The sequence below is a fragment of the Ahaetulla prasina genome, chromosome 2, assembly GCF_028640845.1.
Source record: "Ahaetulla prasina isolate Xishuangbanna chromosome 2, ASM2864084v1, whole genome shotgun sequence".
Taxonomy (NCBI): Eukaryota; Metazoa; Chordata; class Lepidosauria; order Squamata; family Colubridae; genus Ahaetulla; species Ahaetulla prasina.
The window spans coordinates 172,668,814-172,692,654 of NC_080540.1; the positions used below are offsets into that span (position 1 = coordinate 172,668,814).

General features: G+C 38.2%; 1 protein-coding gene across 2 annotated transcripts in view; it reads left to right on the top strand.

The window, feature by feature from the left end:
• Positions 1–23,841, top strand: part of UBA1 (ubiquitin like modifier activating enzyme 1) — a 39,997-nt gene that overhangs the window by 6,476 nt on the left and 9,680 nt on the right. The window contains exons 1-10 of one of the 2 annotated variants that reach the window (XM_058166930.1): positions 10,048–10,205; positions 18,543–18,659; positions 20,736–20,794; positions 21,009–21,177; positions 21,283–21,417; positions 21,764–21,870; positions 22,042–22,132; positions 22,252–22,384; positions 23,348–23,445; positions 23,692–23,838. In XM_058166930.1, the coding sequence (XP_058022913.1) occupies positions 18,543–18,659; positions 20,736–20,794; positions 21,009–21,177; positions 21,283–21,417; positions 21,764–21,870; positions 22,042–22,132; positions 22,252–22,384; positions 23,348–23,445; positions 23,692–23,838 (1,056 nt within the window). In that variant the 5' untranslated portion in view covers positions 10,048–10,205. Of the gene's footprint in view, positions 1–10,047; positions 10,206–18,542; positions 18,660–20,735; positions 20,795–21,008; positions 21,178–21,282; positions 21,418–21,763; positions 21,871–22,041; positions 22,133–22,251; positions 22,385–23,347; positions 23,446–23,691; positions 23,839–23,841 lie in introns of those variants that run through there. The other variant, XM_058166931.1, reaches the window with a different exon arrangement.

Sequence of the window (23,841 nt, forward strand, 5' to 3'; positions counted from 1 at the left end):
AGTCACATTGTTAAATAGATACCCAAAACACAGAAATGACAGTAGTCCAGAATAGACATATTTTATGTATTATATGCACACATCAGCATTTATACAAAAGGTGATAAACTTTTATTTCATAGCTGGTTGGGCTGTGAAGGGCTGTGATTGGTGAGGTCTGGGTTCAACTTCCCATTTGGTCGTGGAGCTGACTGACTGACTGACAATAGGGCATCCACCAACTCTTGGCTTATTCCATTTTCTATTGATGACTGCAGATAGTTCAGACTACCTCACAGAATTGTTGCAGCAGGGGAAAAAATGGGAAAAGACTATGTATGGTGCTTCTGAATTGAAGGTGGTCTGTAAATGTAAGAAATAAAAACAATATTTTTCATGCTTTATAATTCACATTCTTTACACAGAAATAGATGATATATTTATCACCATACCAACTCCTGAAAATGTTTGCCCAGATTAAAACGAGGCAGGCACGACACAATGCTGATTATGGAGCAGAAGAGAACAATTAGTGTTTTACTCTGGCACAACTGAAATAGGTAGGACTGTGAGGGAACAATTTTATATAATTATTTAGTGTGATGGTGAGTGGAATTTCCGTGTTGAGTGATCAAATAGCTTAAATAACTAGTCAGGGCAAATTATAGAGGAGAATTGACTTGTTTATGCTTTGTGAATGTGAGCTCTCTAATGCACTTGACTAGATAGCATGGAAATAGAATATTAGGAATGGAGAATTTTTTTGTCTAATCCAGTGAATTCTTGTTTCATTCCTAAATAGCTTTATATGTGGACAAGATAGTCTCTGCTCAGAAAGCCAAGTGTGCAGACACTACCGTACTATTTATATAGGAAGGAAGCCAATGTTGTTCAAATTTCCTTTATGAGAGTTGCAGAGCGCGCACTGCAGGTGCCCTTGGAGAACCATCTGCAGGCTTCAATGTGTTGGAAGCTGCTGGCTGTTTGTGAGTGTTTGCTGGAGGAAGGCTGGGCCTAGAGTGAACAGAGGGCCTGTGGGTAGCCTCTGCAGATGCTGGGCTTGCTTCCATTCCTTTCTGAAATCCGCAGCCCAGTTTTCCAGGAGTGCTTCCAACATACATTGCAGAGTGTGCACTGCACCTCTGGGAAGCCTGCATCTTTCTGCTTCCTTTAGTTCTGACTCCACCCCCAAATAGTGCCTCCTGCAGAGCCTCCACCTTCGTCTGGGAACTGCCATCTGCTCTTCTGCCTCACCCAACAATGGAGAGCACCACAGCTTGCCATCCCACTGCCTCCTGCCCAACCAGGCCTGGCAAGCTCCCTTTGGCAGACAAGGCTCCGCTGTTCTATTACATATAGTACAAGGCCTGAATCCTGGACCAGCAGCAGGGGGAAGGAGATGGCACAGGTCAGCTGCAGGCAGCGGTGGTGTCAGGGGCAGGCAGTGGGGTGTGGGATAGCCAAAGGGCAGAGATGGGGAGTAGATAGGTGAGTTGGAGTTGAAGCAAAGGCAAGAACAATAGAGGAGAAGTGTGAAGTCCTTACCTAATGAAGACACTGTCCTGGCCTAACGGCTGTAACTAGAACTATTGGAACTGTGATCACATGATGTTTTGCCTAACAACTGAATTGCTCGGCAGTGGAAATTCTGATCATAAGTTGAGGACTACCTGTATTTACTGATTCTTCTTGCAGTCCAAGGTATTTTCATTTTTTTTTACAGACATTTCATTAAAAATTACAAGTACAAAGATAAAAACTGATACAAATTATAGAAAATATGAAACGTAAAGAAAAAAGAAAGAAGAATGAAAAGAGAAAAAAAGGAAAGAAAAAGAAGATACGTAATAGATTACTTCCCCCACCCTCCACACAAGTATAAACAGTTCGGATAAATTTAATACCTCTAGCACTTCAATGTATTCCCATATCTCATCCCTTCTCAGTAATCAAACTGATAAAACGTATCATTCAGTCCTGATCAACAAACGTCTTGTCTCCTTTCAGGAACAGCTTGAGTAATTCCTTTTTATCTCTTCCTAGAAAGAGTTTCCATGATTGCAGACATTCCTTTTGTAAATCCAAGATAGGAAGGCTTTCCAAGTCACTCTTCTGATTTTTTTATTTGTATGTTCCTTTAAATTATTAATTTATTTAAATTATTAAGACAACAGCTGGTGTCATGTGTAAATCTTTTTTGGCACTGTTTTTCATATCCTTTTAAAATCCAGTTTCAGATCCATAGTATCATTTTCATATCACTTTGGTAATTCAGAATTTTTTAAAACTCCAAATCCATATTCAAATCAATATGGGTTTTATCCAATAAAATATGTTATTCTTGAATAGCAAACAATCTTTTTTTGTTTGTAGCAACCGTCATAAATATGAGTCAGTTGCCAAGAGTCTGAATTTTGATCACATGATCATGGGGATGCTGCAATGGTCGTAAGAATGAAAAATGGTCACTTTTTTCAGTGCCATGGTAATTTTGAACAGTCACTAAATGAACTCTCGTACTGTTCTTTGCTGTTATTTTTGCTTTTGGAATATAAATTGATACTTCCCAGTCCTTTGGCGACTGCTCTGTTTTCCATATCTGTTGCAGACTACAAGTAGTGCTTAACTGTGTCATCTCATAAAATTGTAGTTTTTCTGGTACTTCATCCAATTCTACAGCTTTGTCATTAGCAAAATTTTCTAGGGCTCATTTAAGATTACCTCCAAGGTGCCTTCCAGCCTTATGAGTCTACGTTCTAACTTTACTTTCTAGCAAGTAGGCCTTTGTAGATATCAATTTGGGAATTATTTTGTTGTAGTTCTTTCATGTAGCCATATCATCTTTATATCATTTTTCTCTGTCTTGTCTTTTAGAGTGCTCGTCTTTACATAAGTGGTTCTGTTGATTTCTATTTTTAATCATCTATTATTCTTCCCATATAATTGTGTAGTTTCTTTAGATATAACTGTCTCCTTTTTGCTGGAACTCAGCATACTTATTTTTCTGTGTAGTTTTTCATTTTTGCCTTTCTTTAGTTATTTTTAATTTGTTAATGGATACTCATTTCATCTTTTTATGGTTTCTCATTTTGGAATATTTTTCTTTGCCTCATCCTTAATGATGTCATAAATCTGTGGAACAACTTGCCTCCAGAACTTGTGAATGCTCCAACATTGAAAGTGTTTAAGAAGAGATTAATGAATTTGGGCTCTATGCACAAAATTAAATAGGAGACAAGCTACCATTCTGACAAGGGGGTTTAATATTTATAACAAATATTTCTTTCAGTAAACTCAAAAATTGTTCTGTATTATCACCAGATGAACAACCTCAAAATCAAATCACTATCTATAGCGAAGACGTATATTTATCTTCAGCTCACAAATTCCTTGCAAAATTACAAATTAACCCAGAGAAAAAGAATACAATAATCAGCAACAGGAAGTGACATGCCACCTGAATATACATTGGAGGTACAGAAGAGATTTAGCTGATTAGATTTGATAAATATAAGGCCTAGAGAATTCTGGACTGCATTGTATTGGATTGTATTGGATTGGACTGGACTAGACTAGACTAGATTAGACTAGTTGGAAGGACCTTGGAGGTCTTCTAATCCAACCCCCTGCTCAGGCAGGAAACCTTATACCATTTCAGACAAATGATTGTCCATTTCGGGCGCCATTTTACTTCCAATGTTAGCATGCCAATCTCCTCTAATTAATATGAGGTTTTTTTTGTTTTTGTTTTCTTTTGTGTTACATTGACAAGGAGTTGCAAGTTGCCAATATTCAACTTTTGCATCTATGGTTGGAGGACAGACTTAGATCACACTGATACTGATTGGTTTGAATGTAGGGGGATGAACCAAAGTACTTACCTCTTTACCCTTTTATTTTAAAATGATGGCTACTTCATTTCTGCAATGGTTTTCTTCTCCACAGTAAATCCGATGTTCTTCTGAAGTGATCCATTCCAGTCCATTTTCTATTTGGTAACTTCCAGAATGTCTGTCTACATTCTAGACATTTCTGCTCTGAGAGCATCAAATTGTTGCTTTGACATTCCACATGTCAGTGGTTTACTGTACATATCTTTGCAACATTAAATTTTCTTTTTGGCTATGAGCATATCAGCAGGTGGTCATCCTTTCAGCTGCCACATTATAAACAGTGCTTTTCTTGCTTACCCGCTGTTTGTTCTTCCTGAGTAGCTTGATGGATACTTTCTAAATTTGTGGGGGTTGTTTCTGTATCATATTGTGCTAACATTGGCCTTGTGAATGTCCATTTGGCTTCTGTGCAGGTTACTGAAATGGGTCATTTCCTTCCCCAGTCTTCAAACAGTTTGAAATCTGAGGGAAACATATCCTTTATTCCTTGGACTCTGAGTTTTTTAAAAAGTTCATTTTGGAAGAAGAAATAATTGACCAGATTTGGACAATATGCTAACCTAAAATCAAGCAGGTCATATTTTGGCTTAGCATCATGTGTGGAACTAATTTTTATATCAAACCTCATGGGAAAGCATTCATTTTTTGCATACATATTCATAACCAGAAATGAAATGGTATATGTTACATTCTGGGTATGTAATATATGTATTTATAAATATACACATATACTAATTTTAGAAGTGACAAACCTTGTGAAAGGATCTCTGCTAAGTTATCTCTAGAGCTGTGCTCCACAATGCTCCACAAAAATTCTAAATTTAAGTATTATATTTTGCACTTTAATATATCATGCAGCAAAGATTAAACAGCTAGAAAGATATATTTATATGTTATTTCTGACTACATTTAAAAATTATTTCTGACTACATTTAAAAATTTTATACATTATGCTTCCATTAAGAGCCCAAGGCAGCAACTTAAAGTTCTTTTGTAGAGAGATATCAAATACTAGAACTGAAAAAGATGCTGGTTGGGTTCATGTGCAAAGCAAACCAAGCAAAGTTTAAGATGTATGAATCCAGATATTGCAGATGATAAAGAGTGGCTTACGACTTAGTACGTTGGAGTAAACTCCACCTGGCAGGAGTAGTACCGGTATGTTATATGTCCTAAAGAGCTCCATCTGACGAGACCCAGGAGACAAGCTTTTTCAACTGTGGCTCATGTTCTCTGGAAAACCATCCTTCCCAAGGCAAGGTTAGCCCCATCCCTACCAGCCTCATAGAAAGCCCTTAAAACATATATATATTTGCAGCATCTTTGGGGATTCCATGCGGACAAGAAGCCTGCAAAATAGTTGTATTGTATTTAGGATGTTTTCCATTCTCCTGTAGTCTTGTTTTTTATTTATGTTTGTTTTTAATATGTTCGTTTTATTTTATGCTGCCTAGGGTCACATTTAGGGCAGCCTTATAAATTTGCTAAATAAATAAACAAGATTTATTCAGTTAACCCTGTTCTTAAAAGCCATTTCTATGTTGATAACATGTGTGTAATGGTGTCCACAGATACAATAATCTACAGCTAGTGTAACACTTTTCTACATATAAATCTGCCAGGCTTAAAAGCCTGGCAAAGAGGCACATTGGATTTTGTAGGTGATTCATGAGTTCATTCAGTATTCCCTTTAGGAGTGCTCTGCCTTCTATTATAGTGAAACAGCGACACACAAAGGATTTTTTTTAAGGGATGATTTTTGTTTTATGTTTCTTGTTATCTATTCATCCCAAAGTACAATATGCATAGCGTGTAAGCTCCATCTTATTTTCACAATACCTTTGGGTGAGTTGGGCTAAGCTGTGTCTGGCCCAGGGTCACTAGATGACTGAAAAATGTCTTGAGCCCTAGTTGAACAGTTCACCCATTAAGTAAGGACCTTTGTCACTGATAATTGCTGATTGTGCCTAGAGTTATAGCAGACTGTCATGAGAGAACCTTTGCTGTCCTCCCAGGTTGCTTCTTACTGCTACATATTGCTATATTGCTGGTGAGGTTTTAAATTATTTTTATATATTAGATTTATTATTAATTCAGCATATAGGTAGTCCTTGACTTATGACCATTCTTTCAGTAACCATTTGAAATTGCAACAGTGGTGCTGAAAAAAGGACTTTTGATCTGTGCCCAAAGTTACGGTCATCACAACACCCTTGTGGTCATGTAATCAAAAATACCATATTTTTCAGACTATAAGACGATCCTAGCTTTTGGGGAGGAAAACAAGAAAAAAAAATCTGCTTCTGCCTCCCAGAAATTTGCCTCCTTGCAGAAAACAGCAGCCTGATTGGCGGTTGGATCTGCCTCCCGGAATATGGTCTATCAGCTGTTCCAGGCTGCGGGGATCGCCACCACCCAATCTCCACCATCACTGCCCATCATCGCTGCCACCTATTGCCACCTCCCCATGTCCCATTTTTGGCCTCCATGCACCCCATTTTCAGCCCATTCCAGGTGGCGGTGATGGGCGGTGACGGCGGTGAGGGGCAGTGGTGATCCCCACAGCCTGGAACAGCTGATAGGCCGTATTCCAGGAGGCAGATCCAACCGCCAATCAGCTGCTCATGCTAAATTAAGCTGTGTTGAAGCTGACTAGGCTGTTTGCTGCAATGAGGCAAATTGCTGGAAGGCAGAAGCCAAAGGGTGGGGGCTGGCTGATGGGCGGGGCTTTGGAAACATTCACTTTATAAGACACATTTCCACCCACTTTGGGGGAGGGAAGTGTGTTTTATACACTGAAAAATACAGTACTTGGCAGTCAATTCACACTTACAACACGGGGGTGTGTGTATGTTTCCAGATTTGTCTATCTCACTCTCCGATTTATGCCCTTTTGGCCACCTGCACGTTGCCTTGTAGGACGGTAGGACGGTAAGTTGCCCCAGAACTGTGTGTCTCTGAGGCTATTTTCCGTGCCTCAGGAAGACTCAGTCACCCTAACCTACCCCAGCAAGCGCTAACAAGCATTCACCCATCTGTCTTCTCTCCCAGTTTACTGCACTGACCTTTTGCCTTTGGCATCCAGCCACTGTGGCCAAAGGAGAAGTGCCTCCATTCCTTTGTTGTCTCCTTTTCAGACCCGCAGTTACTCTGCTATCCCAGGCATTCCTCCTTTTCTGGCCTCCTGCATAGGACTCCCCCATCCTGCTGCAGCAGTGCAGTGCCAAGTTGCACTGCGCATGAAGCCCAACTGCCTTCTCCCAATTCCCCATGCTGACCTTTTGCTTTTTGCACCCAGCCTCTGTGGTCAAAGAAGAAGTGCCTTATTGTCTTTGTTGTCTCAATTCCCCAGTGAACATTCCTTACAATAGGCTGTTTATGTTTTCAAAATGTTGCCCTGTCTTTGGAAACCTTTGGGAACAACAGCTGGGCGCAAAAGGTACCAAGTCGGTGCAGGGAATTGGGAGAGAAAGCAGCTGCATGAACAAATGCTTGGTGGCACTTGTTGGAGTTTCATGGGTGCTATAGCTTGGCACTGTGCTGCTGGGGTGTGCTGGAGAGCCATATATAGAAGTGTTTGCTGGAGAAGCAGGAGTACCTAATGTAGCATGGTGGCTATGAGTTCGAAAAGGATTACAGAAAGGCACTTCTGTTTTGTCTATGAATGACAGTCGGTACATGTAATAGAATGTGTGAATGACCTTGGGGGACTAAGAAAAAGAGATTCTGCTTAGGAAACAATCAGACAAGAGAAATAGGGCTTAATAGTTAGAGGAATAGTTAGAGGAATAAACTTAGGAAGGACCTGGTCTGATTGATCAAATGGTTAAAAGTGGCAGTGGGAAGTTTGGATCTTCAGACTTTCAAGATCCTGTTAATGAAGACTTACAATAAAGTAGAATTATCTCATTAAGTCATATTTCTTTTGTGGTTTACCCGAGAGGGCTGACAGTCAGTGTGGAGAACTGAGAGAGAAGGCACATAGGTAAGCTTTTAGCATAAATTGACAGGTGATAAAACAACAAAGCACCTGCCCTGGGGGAAGAGAAAAACTTGAAACCTTGGCTCTTCCAGTAAGCCACTATGGCAGGCAAGAGCTAGAGTGTTTAAGGCCTTCCTAAAGGATGACAGTATCCAGGCTCTTAAAAACCCATCTTTCCTCTATGACACGGGTGTCAAACTTGCGGTGTCATGTTGCCATCACGTGATGTTTCATGATGTTTTCCCCATTCACGGAGCTGGGGTAGGCGTGGCCTGCGCATGACACATCTGGCCCATGGGCCACCAGTTTGACACCCCTGCTCTATGACTTTCATGTGACATACAGTATTTTCCATTTACTTTTGTCATTATATCTCTAAGGTGTGGTGGGCTGAGCTATGATTATTTCAGATGTCATTTGTTAGCAACTTTTACAATTTACAAAAGGTACAAACTTTCATAAGCCTTATTTCATTTAATCAGATGCAACAGAGTGGCTCGATTGACATAGGATTTATACTGGCATGAGTTGGGGATGAAAGGCGGAAGGCAAATAGTTATTCACAGATGCAGGTTACGCATAAGAGACTATTAACAACTTGTACAGTTGTTGAGTTCTTCAGATTGGTGTAGTTACAGCAGCTGAAAACGTTCTGAGAACAGATCTTTTCATTTTTGTTTTCCTTGATTGGTATTTATGATATGTGAAAGGATAGAACAGTAATTTGTAAATGCATTGAGGTGGGATGAATGTGATTTGATATTTTTGAATATCAATTTCCAGTAGGCATAAAAGTTCAATGATTGGTATCCCTTGATATCCCCTAATTGTATCAAGGCAAATAGCCATGATGAATGCTGACCAACAAGCATGCAGCAATTATTATACTTGTTTGTACAGATTTGTGCAGTCTGACTTCATGTTGACAGCTTGACCCTTTTTTAGTGTTGCTGAAGATTTGTACCAGTTTCATTTTACTCATGCGTGATTTGAGCATAATGCTTATAATATTTGTTAAATCTTTAATATTGGGTGTTGGTTTCACCAGTATGAAAGAGCATGAATGGTTGCTGGATTGTGCAAGAAAAAAATAACATACTGCCTCTTATTATGTGGTTGAGCTGGACATACATGTTTTGGAAAAAACAAGTGGAGATATCTGATTGAAATGCTGCCTACCATAACTTATTTTGGGCAACTGGTTTTTCCATTATTATTTATACTTGTCCTATTTTATACAATTGTTGTAAGGCTAAATTGATTATATTTAAGAAAAGTACTTTTAACACTTCAAAAGGCTTGATAAGCAAAGTATATTGTAGGCTTTTATGCTTGCTTACTAGCAAAGGTAATTTTTATAAGTATAGGATTTTTTTCCACTCCGGCAAAACATTTCTCCTGCTGTCCCAAATGTGTTTTTTCAGCAGGTGACTGGCTTTCTTGTTGTTGTTTTTTGAAGATGTTTAACTTCTCATCCAAGAAGCTTCTTCAGCTTTGACTGGATGGTGGGAAATGGAAGGCTTTATATTCCTCACAGACAGCTGTTCACTTGCATCCTTTTAGACCAGAGGGTTGGTGAAGCACTTGGAGGTTTATCTGTGTCCTCAGGGTCACTTGACTAGTGCTAATGGTTCTTGTAGTCTGTAATTTTTACTCCTAACACCATTCAAAGGGTGTTTATCCCAAATTGCATGGCTAAAAGTCTATAGAGATTCTCAGTCATCCAGCCCACGGTTGTCCCAAAGGTGCTTATTGAGGAGGCAACTGGACTTTCAGCACCTTTGGGACAACCATGACCTGGATGACAGAATCTCTATAGATTTCTCCTGCCGAAATTCCTATCTTGCTTGCAGTTCCTTTAAATAATATCTTTCTAACTCAGGAATGAGATATATATTTCTGTTCCTTAAGGCGCTGCTGGGCTCGTTTCATTTCCTTCGTCTTTGCGTGAAGTTTCGAAGGGGCATGGCCCTCATACTGCAAGGGCCGCCTCTTTTTACCTCAAGGCTGAGGCCGGGCGGGAGGGGCTTCCCCGCATCAGTTTTTCATCATAAAAGGAGGGAGATTCTCCAGGTCAGTGGGCGTGGCCTCACGGTAACTTTTCTCCTTTTAGCCTATCAGGGCGAGCTTCTGTGTGACGGACGCTGGCTGAATCCAATAGAGTCGCGCCGAGGGAAGGTTGGGTTTAGTCGCAGTCTGGATAGGAGCGGTGCGACACTGGGGAGGTTTTTGTTCCGGGCCCTGCCGCGGCCATCTTATGTCAGTGCAGGCCGGAGGAGGAAACAGCAGCAGCGCAGAGCGGTGACTCGGCAGCAGCGGCGGCCGCGGCGGGGCCTGACACAGCCTCATTGGTAATCTTTGGGGCCTTTTTTTTTTCTCCCCCGTCCCCCTCCTGTCGCCTATTTCCCTAGAAACAGAGGAACATTCCAAAGGAATCTGGTCTCCATAGAAACATCTCCCCCCCTTTTGTGTAGGGTTCCTTCTTCCAAGCCGGCAAGGCCTAGACCACGTCTCGCCGGCAAGTAGCGTTACGGCCAACTGCTCCTCCTCTTGCTTCTCCCCTTCCGTCCCTTCCCTTGCCTGCCTGGGATTCCCAGCTTTCCAACGCCCTTTTTCTGAGGCCGCCGGGTGCCAAGCTGCCCTCTAGCTGGAGCAGCTCTTCCATCCTGTTAGCCTTCGCGCTGCGTTTTCAGCCCATTCAGAAAAATGCCCCTTTTCTCGCTCTTTTCGTTTCGCCCCTCAAATTCCCTCCCTCTTCTATGACGGTGGGAATAACTCGCGTTTTCCCGGCAAAGGATTTGTGACTCTTCTTGGTCTGTCCTTTCCTGGAGGTGGGGGACCGGGGGGGGGAGGAAGAAGAAGTGAAAAGTGCGGACTGCCGTTAGCTGCTGTAATTTTCTCCTGTTCTCTCCTCCCCCCCCCTTAAGTTAGGGAGGGGGATGCGGGTTTCAGCAAAGAAGAGCCCGAATAAAAAGTCCCCGGGAGGGGGAGGTGAGTCACCTGGGCGTAAATGTTGAGTTAGGAGTGTGGGAAGCACTGCGAATTGTTGTGGTGGGTTCTTTCAGCGTCTATCCTGATAGGGCGAGGCCCTATCAGCTCCCTTGTGCATCGTTATTACAGTATTCTTCGATTTACTGAGGAATTACAAAGGAGATAAAACAGAATCTCAGTCTTGCCAGTAGATGGCAAGCAGATTTTTGGAGGATTTTTCCCCATCTCTCGGGGAGAGGGAAATGTGATTCTTCAGTGGTCTTTGATGAGAGTATAATCCAAGTGACTTTCACATTGCTGGCTCCCTGCACATCACTGGTTGTGGTTGTTATCTAGGCATAGATTCCACAGACAAAAATGATGTTTTTTTCCCTTCAGTTTTCCACTGACTTTCTCTACCACTGGGATTGATTTTCCAAGAATTGCTGTTTGGGTTTTTAAACTTTTTTAAGAATTCATTTTTGAAGAAGTCTCTATATTATTGAAAGTAAGGAAGGCAGACAGAGAACAGGTACTGTAGTTTCGTGTTTTACTAGTTCATATATTAAAAGGGATATGTTAGGAATTTTGAGGCAATCAGGGCCGTTGCCCTTTTACATATCTCTGGGTGTGATTTATAACCACGTTTATCTCTGTCATGTAATCCTATTTATCTGAAATAATATAGCCCATATTCTTTGTATTTGTCTGCCTGGGCATGTGTGTCATGGGGCAGCTTGAATGTGATTCTGGTAAATCTGCCTGAACTGATTTGTGACTTAATTGTCTTGCACAAGTAGCTAATTAAAAGATTGCCCTGTTTAACTCTTATCCTTTATTGGTAGTCCTTACTTCAAATGTATACTGTAATTGACTGGCTATATCTTGTACATCCCATAAGCATTGACAATTAATATGCCAGGTCAAGTTTCCATGGCAATTATTATTGTAACTTATTTCTTCAGATACTGTAATTTTAATCTGAGATAGCTGTAAAGAGGAAAAAGGCATGGAATGTATTTTCATTCATGGCTTCTGGGTTTTATAGTAGAAAAGCTCAGAACTTCATATCAGATCAGAATTATCTGTGTATTTTAACTTTCCTTCTTCATGTAGGCCAAAATTATTTAGAGTGTATTATCTCCAATTCTGTTTTATGCTTTCTTTTATAGACGGCATGAAGTTTGGAAACTGAACTCCAGATAGGATTCTGAATCTAATTTTGGCATTTATATAAAATCCTGGGACATTGCCTTTGTTTTCCTTTTTGTTACTTACTTTTCATTACTTCTGGATTAATTTTAAAAATTAATAGTAAAAGTATGTAGCCTATGCCTTTCAACAAACATACCAAACCTTTAAGCATTTTAAGGGATCTATTCCGACAAGGCATAGGACTTGTGGCTGCTAAGTTTAGACAGTCCATCAAACTTGTATGCTTTTCATAATATGGTATTTGTGCCCATTATTGAGTTGTTCTCAAACCCCAAGCAAGAAAAATAACATAAATAAAGATTAAATATAGGTTTCTATGTAAAAACTCACCCTAATGAAGCTTTGTTCCAAACTTGTGAATTTTTACAGACTTTCGTCTTCAGCATTGATAATAATTTTTATTTTATTTCTAATCTGGCTTTTGTCTCTTATTTCTTGATTGGCAACTTGATTTTTGGAATCAATTTTATCTAGCATTTGATATATGGACCAATTTGCAAAATTGTCAATCATGGGACATATTGAGCCAATGGAAATGGGCATTTGTTAGATGGAAAATCCTCAGCTGGACTACATTTCACCTTGACTTTATGGCAGAGATTATTGTATTTGTGCTAAATCTTTTTAACTCCCTTTTTTTCTGAAGCATATCTGATATGATTAGTTGATCATTACATAGAATATTCCTTATTGCTTATGCTTTATATTTCCTGAAACTTACCTTGTGTATATTAAATTGTATTATTAAATTATATCAAATTGTTTAAATTGTATCTAAATTTTTAGGCCGTTATTGAATCAGTTTTTTATATAGTTTTTAATTTGTATTCTATGTATTGTGTTTTTTATTGGCTGTGAACCGCCCTGAGTCCTTCGGGAGAAGGGCGGTATACAAATATAAATATAATAATAATAATAATAATATATTTTGAGGGATTGGCTTTTGTTGGACTTAAAATTCAGATATAGATACTAAAGATATCCTGAATGTAATATGGATTTGGGGTTCACTCCAATGAGTCTAGAATGGGAAGCTGCAGATCACAGAGTTGATATAACATAGTGACTTATACTTTATCTGATTACAGATAAAATTTGTTGTCATTGTTGGAATAAAATTTAGTGTAATTTCACATAAAACCTATTTCTGGCTTAACCCCAAACTTTGACCAACCTGTTGATATGGCAGTTTAGTTCATTGCTATATTGTTAAACAATTGAGTATCTAAAATTCCTGATTTACAACAAATCATTCATGCTAGAATATCCAGTTCCATTTTCTGTCTGTCTTTATGAGAAAGATTCTTTTTAGAACTCAACTTCTAGTGACTGCATGGGCACCTCTGTTTTTTCTTGTTTGTTTCAAGTCACAGCTATTTATTTCACCATTGTAGTATTTGTCTCATATGGTTGCAAAGTCCTCTTGTTTTGCACTGTGCCCACTTGAGTTCACATAGGAAAGTTATCAATATATAAAATTACCAGAGCTTTGTTTTTTTTAGGCAGCTTGTCACAGAGCCTGATTTCTATGTTTTTAAGGAAGGATTAGAACATGTGTTCTTCCCATTCCTAGTCCAGCATCATAATGTCAAAATCACATTGGCTCTTACAGTTTATTCTACAGTTACTTATATTTAATGTCATTCTTGTGTTACTGGTTTTTTCTCACCCGGTTCAAATAAGAGTAAATGCTTCTAGGGAAATGTACTACATGTATTTTCATCAAGATTTATCAGGATTAATATCAATATATTAATTTGTTAAAATGACAGTTATAAAATGTTTGAAGTTAATACTCATTGGTTGTTCCTATTGCTCTTCAGGCTTACAAAGAAACAAATTTTGTATTTTGGTTCTGTCTGTTTCAATTAACTCAGGTGGAAAATTGTTTTACTATAGTGTAAACTTTGGGCTTTTTGAATGCCCATTAAAATGGATATATTTGTTAATAAGTATGTTTGTCCCAAAACTATATGCTGCAGACTCTAGCGTCATAAGTCAATATGGTGGGAATAGCAAAAACTGTTTCTTTGTTTTTATTTGAATTTGTATGACAGTGTCCAATACGCCCCTGTGGATTTCTAAAAAAGCAATAATGGCTGATATTTAATCTAGGACAGGGGTGTCAAACTCACGGGCTGGATACATCATGCACTGGCCATGCCCAGTTTAGCAAAGGAGGAAGAAATCATGAAATGTCACGTGATGACGCTGTGAGGATGTGAGTTTGACACCCCTGATCTAGGAGGTAAACATTTTGATTCATTATATGTGAAAATTCTTCCAAAATTCTTAGGATAATTTTTGAGTTAAATTATTCTTTGTTCAAGATAATTGAAGCCTTTTTCTGCTTAATTTATTCTACTTCAGTAATTTCTGATAGAAAATTACTACAAATTACTACAAATATAACTTTAGAGAGGTGAGAGGTGAATATAATAAAAGTTATCTTCGAGGACTATCAGTACTGTTTGATAACCTTTTAGTTCAGTGAATGTACTGGCTAAATAAAAATTGTCATTCTTATTAGAGATATATGGCTTAAACAACACACCAAAATAATTGCTGAACCCAGTGCTCACTTGGTTTTATTAATCAAAAAGCTGACAGCTGTGGTTTCCTCAATGGTCCCTGCATAAAGGATGGATTAACTTTTAAGTAATGGAAGCTGTCCTTGCCTGGGCTTCATAGTTGTAATGCTGAGCATGTTAGGTCCAGTTGTATGCCTCAGTCAGCAGTGTCCTTTTATAGTATAGGACATTTTTCTCTATCCCCCAAATAGCCTCAAAATCCACTTCAAAGAGGTACAAATGCCGCTTTATTTACAGGGTCTAACTAGCCTAAAATTAAACAATTATAGTAATATAACAACCAATAATTATTGAACCAGCAGATCAACTGTCAGTATCAGAAACATAACAGTGGAACACATAGTCTCAGAAAAATTCTCGTCTGATAATACAGCCATAACTCAGATGAAATAGGAATGTTCTTTCTTCAAAAGCTGAACAGTTTTGTAACTAATTTTAATTTAATTTTTTATATGATGATTTTGTTCCTGATTATGACATTCGTTACCATAACTCAGTATTGTGATTTAACTCTGTAAAAGCCTTTCATTTTTTTTACTTCATTCTGTTTATATTTTTTACTCTACATTGCCTAAGTCTTCTCCCCCCCCCCATTTTTTATGAAGCCGTAAAAACCTTGTTGACCTTGTATATATTCTTCCACATATTGAGAAAAGAATATACTCCCTATTTTTTGTTGGCCTGATTTTGAATTGAAATCAGTTGTACTTCCTACTGTGTGTTATGTGTGTTGGTGCTTTTTTCCAGATTGCTTCTCTTCAATCTGGAAGCTAACCTGCTGTTGACATTTCCTTACTGGATGATTGGATATGGTATATTCTTTTTCATAAATCAGCAGGAATTGTATTTAATCAGGAAGTAAAGTGTTACATTGGTGTGGAACATGGATAACGGCAATCATTTTACAGTTACATGGAACAAGAAATCCTTCGCCTTTATGATCTGTTTTTACAAGCAGATAGGAAACATTACAGGTAGCCCATGACTTTTGACCACAATTGAGCCCACCATTTCTGTTGCTAAGCGAAACATTTGTTAAGTGAATTTTTTGCTCCATTTACGACCTTTCTTGCCACAGTTGGTAAATGAATCACTGCACTTGTTAAGTTAGTAACACCATGGTTAAGTGACTCTGGCTTCCCCGTTGACTTTGCTTATAAGAAGGTCACATAACCCAAGGAACCATTATAAATATGAGTCAGTTGCCAAGCATCTTAATTCTGATCACGTGACCATGGGGTTGCTGCAACAGTCGTAAGTGTGAAAAATGGACATACTTCACTTTTTCCAGTTCTGTTGTACCTTTGAATGGTCACTAAATGAACTGCTATAAGTCGAGGAGTATCTGTACTTATATAACACAAAAATTATATGTACAATTTGGAGGAAAGTATTAACTTTGCAGAAACTGACATTAAAACTTTCAAGCATTATTAGCTTACCTTGCAGCAAGCATCATAGTTTGTTAGGTTTGAGAACCATTACAATCATTGAACCAGTTGTTCCTTTTTCCTTTCATGCTGTAATTTCTTAAGACAGATCCAGAGTAATATTACCTTGGCTGCTAGAACAAGAGTATCAGCACTTCAACGTAGCATCTGATTAACATGTATTTTTGATTATTATTTTCTTTTGACTGAGAAAATTCAGTCATTTGTGTCTAACATCATGATAATATAGCATCACTGAGCAGGCTGTACGGTGTAGGGTTCCATTAATTAAACTCAGCATATGGCAAAAGAACTGGATGCTCTTTTGAAATGGATGCTCATTTATTGAGCTCTTGTGAGAGAGGGCTTGCAATAATAAAAGGATTGTAAACTGTTTTTCTAGGATGAATAGAGCTGATAATGAGATGCTGAATTCAGACACAACTAAAATAAATGAAATATCACTGGATAGATTTAAATAGGCTATAGGTAAAGCTGTAGGATTCAATTAGAGAATCTTGCTCTTACCTGTATAAGTAAGCATATCCTTAGGAAGAAATAAGGAAATGCTTTCTACCAATGAATTTGTGGTACAGATAGATCTCTACTTAGGATCATAATTGAACTCTGATTTATTGTCATAAATTGTAGTCATAAACTGAGGCATCGTGACCAGACTGGATTTCTTAAAAAAAAAAAAATTCAGCAGTCGTTAAGACAATTTTCCCCAATGGGATCTTTTTGCCAGAAATGAAATAAATGTCAGAACTTGACCAAAAGATCGCAAATTGTGATCACTTGATTGCAGGATGCAGCAAATGGTCATAATGCAACAAACAATGGCTAGGTGCCTAAAATATGATCATATGACTGGGGTATGTGTGTAAATAGCCTTTCTAACTTGAAAAAGAGTTGTAAATAGCTTTTGAGTGATCCACCATAATTTTGAATGGTCATTAACTGGTCATAAGTTGAGGACTACCTGTATTGGATAGTGAACATTTCTTTCATGCTTTTTCCTACCTGCATTTACCACTCTAAATGGTAATATGCTGTAAAATTGGAATCTGTTAGGATAATTGCAAAAAAGAATACTAAGTATATGTTCTGATTATTGGGATTATTCCTATTATAAGTATTTGTATTTACTCAGAATTAGCATACTACTAGTACACTTAATTTATAAATATTAATATGCAGATACAAAAATAAAATAATAATTGGATAGATTAAAAAAAACTCATTCAGGGTTAATGTTTCTTATTCTTAGAATCAACAATGTGCGAATTTTTCCAAGTGAATAAAATGTATGCATATTGCAAAATGTAGGTATTGGACTATTAGTTTAACTTTTTGCAGTTCAGAGTTTGCTTTCTAGAGAATAATACTTATGGATTTCAGTGGGGCTTCAAAGTTGATAGGTATGAAGCTATATATCTAGAAACATAGCACTGAACTTCTTTAGCATTAAAAAATATTTGCTAGGTTCACAAACTGGCACAGTGGTAATGGACCTTGCATGAATCCAACCATTACACAAATCATGGTTTTTGGTTTATATGTAAATCTAGCTGTTGTTTGATCAAGTCCACCTTTATATTTTCTTTTGAAGTGTTTATCAATTTCTATAGAAGCCTTCTTACTATAAGCCGTTGGGATGTTCTTAGAAGTATAAAAGCATTTTAATAATATTACATCCTAATGCTCTGTAAGCAGTAAACTCATTGGAAATAGCTAAAAATATCATTTTTGCCAGCTAAGAGTGATTCACCTGTTCTTTTTTTGCCAACTAAAACTGATTCATTAGTAGCTCCTCCTTAGTCAGGCTATTGATTACAATTGCGTTCTTTCTGTGGCAACTTAAGAGACATTGGCCATAAAAGAACAACCTAAACTGATGTCATCTGGTTCAGAATTCTGCAATAATAGGTGCAGCATTGAAAAATAACTAGTTTTATATAGTAGATTAAAAAGGAACTTCATATTTTAAAACTGTTAAAATAGTACACCATATTGTTCCAGTACACTGGAAATAGTTTTATTTTTTTCTAATGAGATTTGCTAAGAAAGAGTGCTTTTTTTCAACTGATCCAATATAAAGCACTTTTTTTTAGCACAGAACGTAAAGGAAACCATGCTTCCGCAAAGATTTGTTTTCCATTATGCTACTGCTACACTTGATTAACTGGTATGATTTAGTTGGTTGATACTGCAATTAGCACTCCAATGGGACATGGGAAATAGTCTCTTCTGGGTATCCTAAGAGACCACTGGTAGCAACATGTTCTTCACATGGAGCAAATCTTTTGATTCCCTCAGGCAGCAGAGATTATGGACCTGTATTGGGAGGAAATTGCTAGTTGCTTCTGCCTCATTGCAGTAGGAACTATTTTTGTTTTTGGCAGAGTCATAATCCTGCTGCAAAATGAGTAGATTATCAAAGATTGTATTCTTATATCTGTATTTTCCATTGTGCATTTAGATGTCCAGCTCGCCGTTGTCCAAGAAGCGTCGCTTGGGTGAATCAGAGTCAAAGACGGGTTCAAACTGCTCCTCTGGAAAATCCGTACAGACTGATTTGCGTGAAGCGCCTGCCAACGTAAGTTTCTGAATTGATTAATGCAGCATACTATCTCTGTTTCTGACATACTGATTCTCTAACTCAGCGGCCTCCAACCTTTTGGGCACCAGGGACAGGTTCCATGAAGGGAGGTTTTTCTGTGGACCAGAGGGGGCGTGGTTTCATGTGCTGTCTTCATCCCACAGATGGGGCTTCTTCACTTGTTTGCAGGGCCCAGTTTCTGGCATGCCACGGCCTGGTGCCAGTCAACAGACCGGGGGTTGGGGACCCCTTCTCTACTTGCAAAGAGAAAATACATTAGCTTTAAAGATGAGCAAGGGTAAATCCAGCATTAATTTTGATCTTGGTAAAGGGCCTATTGTCGATACAGAGATGAGGCACAAGATTATTATTATTATTATTATTTATTAGATTTCTATACCGCCCTTCTCCCGAAGGACTCAGGGCGGTGTACAGCCAGAATAAAACATAAACAATATACAATTAAAAACAAAATTAAAAAACTTATTATACAGTTGGCCAAAATTATAAAACATTTAAAATCCAAAAACCCGTTAAAATTCATATAAAATTTAGAAATATAACAAAAACTTAAGCCAGCCCCGCGCGAGTAAATAAATAAAGATCTTAATACTGTATTACAAAACCCTCCCCAACTTGTAAGCACTCTAGGTCTATACTGGTTTTTTGTTAGTGTGTGTGCATATGATGTATCTAAACTGGATTTCTGGATTTTGCTCCCAGATTGAAACAGTCTGAATTACAGTCCTTCTGTTAGTTAGAGCCTTTCCTGTGAAATGGATAGAAACCATTAAGTATCCAAATAGTTATATTTTGAATACAAGAGTTTACACTTCTTTAAAAATACACAAGATAATCTGGAATCTGCAACCTTTTATTATATAGGAGTCAGATTCCCTGATTTTGCATTAATCCTGGGGACCTTTAGTGATGTGCATATATATATGTCATTGTACCCATTGTTACTATCTCTTATATCTAGCTTTTTGTACATGTTACAACACATACTTTCTTGTCCTACTAGAGCAAGTAGTATAGCAGGCAGTGGGTAGTACAGGTAGTCCTCGACTTATGACTACAACATTTTTATTGCTAAATAAGACAAAGTGATTTTTGCCCCATTTTACCACTTTCTTGACACATTTGTTAAGTGAATCTGGCTTTCTTATTGACTTTGTTTGCCAGGTCATAAAACATGATCACATGAGGCCAGCACACTGTAACTTTCATAAATATGAGTGTCAACTGTCTGACTTTTGATTGTGTGACCATGGGAATGCTACAAAAGTCATATGTGCGAAAAATAATCACAAGTCACTTTTTTCAGTGCTGTTGTAACTTCAAATGGCCACTAAACAAAATATTGTGAGTCAATGACTACCTGTATTCGTAATACGAATTTGCAGTCATCGGGTCATCTTGTATGATTTATGACTGGCTTGTGTTCAGCTCTTTTTTAGCTTGGAGAATGTATATTGTGCCATTATTTAAAAAAAATAGGCTTTTACTGTTTTGGTTTCATTTCTTGGAGAAATAATTTGGGGCCAATTGTCAAATATTGGGAAACCACTGCTATGCATTGAGAGTACTACAGATTGGGATGGTGTGGTATGGGATTGAAAACTGCAACTCTCCTTCCTGGTAATAGGTAGCCTTAGCTGTGCCCTTGAAAAAATGTGCTCTGCATGCTTCTATAAGCAATTAATAAGCCTGAAAGTGTGTCTTCATGTAGCATTAAAAGGAATACTCAGATTTGTCCAGAGGAATAGAGGGACAAAGAACGTTGTAATGCCTGTTTCCTTTTGTATTTCTTCTTCTTTCTTGTAATGCAGTTATGGGTTTGTGAAATATATTCCCTGAGTTGCCATCCATGATTCAATTAACCAGATCTCTTGACGTCTTTTTGTACTTTAAATTCTTCCTTGGTAAATAATTAATATTTGAAATGAATTGAGAGTGATAAAATATAGAAACCAAATAGCAGCTGTTCTTAGTTATTTGTGTTCCTTTATCACATTCTTTTAATGATCAAAAGGCAGCCAAGGACTAAGTGATTATATTTCTCCTTTCCAGGGTATGGCCAAGAATGGAAGTGAAACAGACATTGATGAGGGTCTATACTCAAGGCAGCTGTAAGTATCAAAAGGAGAATGGGAAGCATACTGTTTTGAAAAGTAGATTGTTAGTACCAGTCTCATATGGGAATAGTAAGTTTTGATATGTTTTGGAGCTGTTGAACTTTATCAGATGTTGAGCGGAAATTGCGTGTGTATAGGATGTTCAGTTTTCAGGTTGGACCAACAAGGCAATAAAAATTTAATCCTTTTTCCCATTTGTCCTGAATAGATATGTATTGGGCCACGAAGCAATGAAACGAATGCAGAATGCCAACATCCTGGTATCTGGTTTGCGAGGGCTAGGTGTAGAGATAGCAAAAAACATCATCTTGGGTGGCGTTAAATCAGTCACAATCCATGACCAAGGCATAGCTGAATGGTCTGATCTCTCTTCCCAGGTAGGTTCTTTATCCATTCACTTAAATATGATTCTGTTTGTGATTCCCTTTATTGAAATACATTTACTACTAAAATATCCCCCCCTTTCCCATTCTTTCTTCCAGTTCTACCTTCGTGAGGAAGACCTTGGAAAGAACCGTGCTGAAGTATCTCAGACACGGCTCGCTGAACTCAACTCCTATGTACCTGTTACTGCCTACACTGGGCCCCTCAGTGAGGACTTTCTTAACAACTTCCAGGTATTTTAATTTCTTAATTTCTCAGAAGAGAAGATTACTAAGCACTTGATATCAAGAATTACTTTCCTGGTTCAGTAAACAATCTAGTTAGATATTTGTCTTATATTTTCTATATACACAAACATCTAATGTTCTTGAGAGTTTCTTGAGCATTACAAAATAAAATGAAAAATAGGATGAGAGAGAAGACATGGTTGGGAATATTACTTGCCATAGACCAGGAAGTCTGAACAATGAGCTGATACTGAAGAGCTCCAGATTTCTGGTATGATTTATTTCAAAGGCTTTTTCTTCTATCCATCCATCTGATGTCATAACCGTCCATCTCCCTATCTCCTTTTTGCAGGTAGTTGTGCTCACCAATTGTCCCTTGGAGGAACAGTTACGTATTAGTGATTTCTGTCACAGCCAAAATATCAAACTTGTAGTGGCGGATACAAAGGGACTCTTTGGGTAAGACAGTACCTTGTTTTTATACCCTTTTCTGTGTTGCGACCATTTCTTTCTGTAGGATTCTTCTTTTGGTTGGGATGAACTGTTTGGGATTCCTACCCACCGTCCATCTGTCACAGTGCAGAAGGTACTGCAGAGCCCCTAAGTTCACCCATTTTCTTTCTCTTACAGCCAGTTGTTCTGTGACTTTGGTGAGAACATGGTTGTGACAGATACCAATGGAGAGCAGCCACTTAGTGCTATGGTCTCAATGGTTACTAAGGTAATTACTTCTTGAAGCTGGCAGTCAAGGTTCTGTTTTTGAGGTGGATATTAATTTTCTCATTGAGACTCATACAGTAACTCAGCAGAATTTTGTTCAAATTTCTTTTTCCTGTACAGGGGTGCCCTGGGGAGGTAACCTGTCTAGATGAGGCTCGGCATGGTTTTGAAAGTGGAGACTTTGTTTCTTTCATGGAAGTTGAGGGCATGAAGGAGCTTAACAGCTGTGAACCAATGGAAATCAAAGTGTTGGGTGAGGCATGGTATTGCGTTGATTTGCACAAAATTTAGGTGTTACTAGAATGGAATATCTGTCAAAGATTTTTTTTAAAAAACTGTTTGATGAAATTACATTTTGGGAATCATGTAAAGCAGGGGTCTCCAACCTTGGCCACTGTAAGACTTGTAGACTTCAACTCCCAGAATTCTGGGAATTGAAGTCCACAAGTCTTAAAGTGACCAAGGTTGGAGACCCTTGATGTAGAGTATCTAATATGTAACATTAACTTAGAATTTTAGCCTGATTTACAAGTGACAGCCAGTTTGGTGGAGTGGTTAAAAATATCAGGCTAGTAGTTCTAGAGACACAAAGCTGTTTGGGTGATTTTGGCCAGTCAGACTTTCTCAGCCGTAGGAAGAAGGCAAGGACAAACTAATTTTAAAATTGTTGCCAAGAAAACTGCAGAGACTTATCTAAGAGTGAAGACAGACTTGAAGGTGCAAAAAAACAGAACAAAAAAGAAGCTACAAACATTGAATTGATTGTGAGTCTCAAGCATGCTACAAAGCATGTTAGAGAATGTGGAAAGATACTCATTGTAGCATCCTCATTCTCTTGTATGATTTTTTTTTTAATTTCCTGAAAATTCTCCTGTTTATTATTCAGAATATAATTCCTCTGGCACAGCATAACAAAAACATTTTCCACAGTCCGTCTTTTCTCTTTGCTGCTTGTTTATTGCACCTTGAGGGCATATTTCTTTTCTTCCATTGTTACTTGCAATTTAATCCGATTGTGGAAGTGTTAGAAAAATTGGCTCTTACTTCTTCCTCATGTCTATTAAGAAAGTTCTCCAAGACTGCAGTAATTTGACATGATCGTTGAGGACTCTTGGTGCAAGTTAATATGGCAATTCTGCAATGTCAGTGGTTTTTTTTCCCCAGTGTGGTTCTTTCCTGTGACATCTCTATGGATGTACTTCTTATTCTTTTCTAGGCCCCTACACATTTAGTATTGGTGATACCTCCAACTTTTCAGACTATGTACGTGGCGGCATTGTTACCCAGGTCAAAATGCCAAAGAAGATTAGCTTTGTAAGTGTCTTTTCTGACAGACTCTGTTTTTTGTTTTTGTTTTTTTGCTGGGCAAATTTCCATGGTTCCCAGCAATGTCCTGCCATTAGAACAATCTGGTACCTTTTGATCTACCTGTACCTGTTCTTGGGTGGTATGTAAGCATTGGCTTGGAGGTTGGAAGTAAGTAACTTGCCTGCCAGGAAAGGGTAACTATGAAGGCGTCACTGCTTATTTTCAATTTCTCCATTATTATTTTTTTTTCAGAAATCTCTGCGCACATCTCTGCCAGAGCCAGAGTTGGTTATCACTGACTTTGGCAAGTTTGATCGGCCAGGCCAGCTGCATTTGGCATTTCAGGCCTTGCATGAGTTTCACAAAAAGCATGGCCATTTTCCCAGGCCTCGTAATCAGGTA